Raw genomic sequence first — 6000 nt, forward strand, 5'->3', positions numbered from 1 at the left:
GACTTGTTTCCGAAGAATGCAGGAACTTAGAGTGCAGGGAGAGGGTAATTCTAGCTGATTTTGTTTTCTTCAGAGCTTGCTAGAGCTAGAAGTTAGTCACAACTCTAATAAAAAAGAAAAGGGGTGGGGAGGGGGAGTCACTTCAGCCATCCAGACAGGCCTTTCAAAAAAAGAAAAAGACGCATGAAGTGGACCCTGAGGGATGCCTGCCAGCAACATTTTAGGAGAAGGTGATTAAATTACAGCCCAGAGGCCAGGACAGGACAGCCCTCAAGGAAACTAGAGAAAGTCCCAACTTTGTGGCTTCATAATCTCCTGTGCACGAGACAACACTGCCACCTAGCGTCCAGTATTAAAACTATTCCCTAAGGTCCCATAGCTGTGGGTAGGGGCTTCTTTTGCTGTGACTGGTATTGACTAAATTGTTTGAGGTCTCTGATGAGGAAAAACTGCCCCAAGCATGGTAGGTAGAGGACTTGGAAGCTGGTTAGAGTTAAGTGGGCGGAACCTGAGGTTTGAAATCTATTGGTAGAGTGAGATCCAAGTCTTGGCCCACCCTCAGAGGAGCAACAGTAGAGCTACAGGCCAGCTTGACTCCACCTTGTCGATCTGTGTAACTCAAGTCCCACCATACTAGGAACAGATACACACAATCTTGAGGGCCCATGTCAGCAGAAAAAAGGAAGATGGATTGTTGAGAGCTGTAAAGTTGTGCAAAGAGAGTCAAGTCACTCGAAGTCGCTATTACCAGTAACTTGATTTTGGTAACCTCGTGATATTTAGCCATGCCATTCACAGGGGAAATAGCAGCATAGACAATGGGTAGACATGGATGCTAACTCCTAAACAGTCTACTTGCTGAGCCCAAAGAACTGAGGCCTTGCTATCCATTCCGGCCTCCCACGGGATTTTAACCCCCTTTGATAATTTGGGCTGCGTACACCGTCTGAAGAAAGACAGAGGATAGAATGGGTGAGGGGAGGGCTTGGCTGTCATCTGCTCCCCACCTCTGACAGGCAGACCTTAAAGGGAAGTCCCGGAACACTGCAAGAGCCACTTGGATTTGAGGAGAAAGAAACCTTAGAAGGTAAATTGCTAGAAACAATTTCCTGCCCAATTTTACATGCTCTGAGAGGATGCAGTCCAACCATGCCTCAGCTCTCCCTGAAGGAGGTGAGACAGAAGGACGGGAGAGGTAAAGGACAGAGGTCAAGTGCTCTGTTCCTGATTTCCAGGATTGGACTTTAATAACCCCAAGCAATAGTCTCCCACGTATATTCTTTTTGGATTCTCCTCTCAGGCTTCACAGCCAGGGAACTGATCCCAGGGCTCGACGTTGCTACTGCAGGAGGAAGTATAGGCAGATCCGTGTGGGCCTCAATCTAGACTGCGAGCTTGCAGGCTCCTTGGCAGATGGGCACTAGGAAGCCAGACTAGGCAGCACGAAGATGTCATCTGGGGGAAACTGTGAAGCTGCCAACTCCGATCAGATAATCATCTCATTATTTCTTCCATTTTGGCCCCAGAATAAGGATTTCCTTCTCCTCTTTCTCTGCCCCCACCTAGCTTACAGCCTGGCCCCTTCTCTCACCCCCTCTCCCACCCAAAACTAAAATAAAGCAAAGCCACATGACTGGAGAGTGCTCAGTGTCTGGGAATCCCAGATTCTGAACGAGAAATCGCAGCCAAAGAGGGGGAGACACAGTGTCCACAAGGATGTTCCAGAGACACCCCATTGGAAGAGGCTTCTTCCCTCCTGATTTCTTTGCCTAGTCTGCAACTTATTTGGAGACACTTAGAAACCTGAGTGATTGTTGTTGTTGTTGTTGTTGTTGTTTTGGTTTAGTTTGGGTTTTGGGGTTTTCTTTGGTTGGTTGGTTAGTTGGTTGATTGGTTGGTTTGCTTTGGTTTGTGTTTTGTTTGTTTGTTGAGATATCAAATGATTCATGAACTCCTACATTGCTCTCCCTGCCCCCAGCCTGGTTCTGACATGCCCCTCATTGCCTCAGTTTCTCCATCAACGTAATGGAACTGACGAACAGGAAAGGGTGTGTGGCTGATCCAGATTGGTGCCATTATGTCTTCTGATAAGTATTTGATTATTTTTTAGTTGGTGCATAAAGTAACTTGGTCTCGTTGTGACATTCTTCTGCCTTTTTGTCCCCATACTCTTTTGGGGGAGTGTATAAACAAATAAGGAAACACCACAGGGATAAAGTATCTTTTCCTCACTCCTGCCTGAAATCAACTTTTTCAGATAGGAAAAGAAAAACAATGGCTCCAAACCCAGCTCTTTTCTTTGTCATTCTAGGTGTTTCTGTTAATCAAAATAAACACAGGTAACAAGCCCAAATAAATGCCTCTGATTATCATTATAGAGCTGTGTTAAACAAGCTTTCCTGTTTATTTAGGTCTTTACAACAATAGCCAGGGCTAGAAGTCAGGACCCTAGCCTGCAAGTGTCTACCTTTTCCAGCAGATCTGTTCGGGTCAAGAGAAGGGAATCTAGGGTATAGAACAGGAGCTACCTTTTTTCCTAGTTCCCGGGTGGCAGCCTGTTCCCTTGCTGTTTGGACCCAACTGGACATTATTCACTACTACCATCCTTGGACTACCCTCTGCTTTCCAGAGGTGCCTGGATACCCCATGCTAGACTGTGAGAAGCAGTATGAACCCCCCCTCCTTGACAAAGAATCCAAGTCTGTTCCCTTTAAAAGGGGGAACGATCTAAACGGAGGTCTCCTAAAGTATAAGCACCACGTATAGAACTCTGAGAAATCGACAATGACAATGATGTCTTGGGTAGGAGTCATTTTCCCTTTGATGGTGCCTCGGCTACTTCTGCACTGATAAATAACCCCCACACCCACACAGCCCCTCTGGCCAAGCCTTCCTAGCTCTCCTGCTTTAGGCTGTTCCCCCCTTTCTATTCTCCATTTCTCCTACAACAGAAATGGAGTCTGCCACACCCCCGGGACCCGAGAAAGCCCAGGAGTAGGATAGGACATTACCTGCAATGATGGCTGGGTTGCTCTGGCCTCCCTCTGCTCTCACCCAGGCTTCCACTGTGAACGCCTCCCGGGGAATCTCAGCCAGCACTTCTGGACGCAGCAACAGCCGCTCCCTCTTCCCAGAGAAATACAGTACAGGCAATCCTCCTTGGGGGTTAAAGGTCTCTGCTCTCCGGGCAGAGGCCCCTCTACCATTTTGGATGGTGCCCTCCAATAGACTGTCACTATGTCCAAGCTTAAGGGGGTCTTTAGACCAAAGCTGGAAATCTTGAGGGGTATTCTGGGGGTCTCCGGTCATATCTTCTGCCTGCCTCTTCTGCACTTGGCGAGGAAGCCTAGACTTGGACCGGCCCTTCCCCTGGGTCTCTGCTGTGGGTCCCTTCTGATATGCGAAGGTGGCAATGGTGGAGACAGCAATCTCTGAGCTTCCCCGAATCGCAGTCTCACCTAGAGCCTCCTTAGATCCTCCCTTGCCAAGATAAGTGTCATCATCTCTCAGCAGCTGCGATTGCCCAATAGGACCATCCCCTACCCACGGGGCAGCTGGCTGCTGAGAGTCTCTGCTTGCTCCTGCTGGGTTTTCAGTCAGGTCTCGGGGAACACCACTCCGAACCTGTGTCTCTGTGCTTCCCTGATTCCATTCTGCATCCTGGGTGTGCTGCGTCCCCACCGGATAGGACCTTAGGTAGTTTTCGAGGCGGCTTGGGTAGACCCCAAAGAGATGGTGTTGTGGAGCACTTCTAGGTCTTCGCACCCTGTACCCCAGCCAACAGCGTTCCCCTTCCAACAGCACCTGGTTGAGGTGTTCCTTCTGGGCCAGGAATTTCTTGCGTTTCCAGCCCAGCTCTGAGTTGGTGGTACTGAATGCCCACCCGGCCAGGACCACCAGGCTTATTCTGAGGACCTTCCAACACATCATATCTCCCTCAGTTTGCGCCTTAGAACCCGGAAGTCAGCTTCTGGGAACCACACAAGAATGATGGGGAGAAGAAGGAAAGGCAAGCAGCAATGGAATTGAAGTCACCAGGGAAATGGATTCACAAGCCAACCTTTCTCAAGTGGCCCCAGGAGAATGCCTCTCCTGGCTACCTGTCATGGGGATTCAGCTAGCCCCAGTGGTGGCTTCTGTAACTTTCTTCCTTGACCTCTCTTGCTTGATTTCAGTCCTTCAGAATGAAGTTCAGTGTTCTTACTTTGAATCTTCACCCAGGGATCTCAGGTTTCCTTCCTTCAGTAACTTCTCTCCTCACTGATAAGAGAAGAGAATGTATGACGTAAGCCAAATTCTCTCCGACACACACCACCCCAGCTGGTCATTCAAAATAATCTTATTCTCTAATGATCTCTTCTGGATCTTCTCCCTTCCCTAGGAGTTAGAGTCTCTTTTTAGATCCCATCACCCACAATACACTCAACTTAAAGTAAATTGCTAGAAGAAGAAGAAAAAAAAAACTTTTAGGTTGAGACACAATTTGATGCTTATTCTCTTAAAAAAAAAAAAAAGTAAAAATAATCCGGGGGCATAAAGATCCAAACTGGTACTTAACTTTCTCTCCTCAGACGTCCTCAGTCAGGTGTCCATGCAGCTCCCAGCCTGCCTGGGTCGGTGAGCACTCCTGCAGCGTGGCACTCCCGGTTGCTGACTATTGAAGAGAGTGTTTTAATTCCTGTCCAACTTGTTGGTATGCTGCAAGTCTCTGTAAAGTTCTCTGGTTGTCAGTCTGCTGGTCTACTGTTCAAATGAGTCTGGGAGGCCTGGGTTTCACCTTCGGAGAGACTGGTGGGTCCCTAAAGATAGATAACAAGGCCAAGATGAACCGCATATACATCAAGGGACCTGTTCCCTCTGATCTCTCCTGCTCTCGCTCTCTCTTGCTCTCTCTCTCTCTCTCTCTCTCTCTCTCTCTCTCTCTCTCTCTCTCTCTGCCTATAATTATCTCCTTGGTTTTTATTTTTTTATTTAAAGCAATGATGATGTCAAAGCTAATAAGTTTGGTACATCACCCCTCCTACTCCCTGTCCCCTCCTTTCCCCTGAGCACCCCTTCCCCCACCTCTCTGAGGCACAAGGGACAGATACTCCTCTTGGTTTCCCCAGTAAACATCACAGGCTTTCTCTCTCAGCAGCCACAGCCACACAATCAATATAAAACAATCAATACTGTTTGGGAGCATTCCTTTCTGTATGTAGCCTCTCTCTCTCTCTCTCTCTCTCTCTCACACACACACACACACACACACACACACACACACACACTTTGAATGGACCTGGTCAATAAACACTCGCTAGCCTTTTGGAGACCAGTCACATCTCTTCCTTTTGATTTATGACAAGCCCCCTACATTTTTCCCCTTATTTTACTCTATCATTTCAGATGTAAAAGGACAATAATAAATTCACTTCCTCTTGGACAGTGAAGGAAAGGAGAAATCAATTACCTTGCCACGAGAAGCACTAACTGGAAACACCGTGTGCTCCTAGCGTATAGACATCCTTTTTCTCTCAGAAGTTTCTCAATCTAAAGTTAGTAAAAGTCACCATATGCCGAGTGAACAAATAAACACACGAGGTGCTCAAGATAAGTCATTTACACAAATGAACAGCTAAACCGAGGCAGCTATTCTTTGATTGATCTGAAATGAATGGGGAAAATGGGGGGAGGGGGAGGAAACTGAGTTTAACCTCTGCGTTGTTTGCCTTGGTGTTAGACGCCAGCCTTCCTAAAGACTTCCCGTCCCTTACAGGAACATGCATGTATACCGGACACACTGGACAAACACATGGACGCATGCAGAGAATGCAGGCATGCTTGCCCACAGGTAGTATCAAACAGGTATAAATATCCATTGAGCCCTTCTTTCAAGTAATAAGAAAAACCACTTAGACTTTTAAAATCCCTGCTTCTGCTGCTCCTATCTAACTCACACAGCCCGCGTGCTCTGGCATAAGATCAGGGTCCTTCCCTCACCCTGGGTCTCCTCATCTCTCT

The 6000-nt window shown here is 47.6% G+C and overlaps 1 protein-coding gene across 1 annotated transcript in view; it reads right to left on the reverse strand.

Annotated features, from left to right (window-relative positions):
• Nucleotides 1-3930, reverse strand: part of Pappa2 (pappalysin 2) — a 262109-nt gene extending 258179 nt beyond the window's left edge. Inside the window, exon 1 of the mRNA XM_052199928.1 lies at nucleotides 3012-3930. Coding sequence (XP_052055888.1) covers nucleotides 3012-3930 — 919 coding nt within the window. The remainder of the gene's footprint in view (nucleotides 1-3011) is intronic.
• Nucleotides 3931-6000: the final 2070 nt, after the last annotated feature.

The sequence above is a fragment of the Apodemus sylvaticus genome, chromosome 12 (assembly GCF_947179515.1).
Source record: "Apodemus sylvaticus chromosome 12, mApoSyl1.1, whole genome shotgun sequence".
Lineage (NCBI taxonomy): Eukaryota > Metazoa > Chordata > Mammalia > Rodentia > Muridae > Apodemus > Apodemus sylvaticus.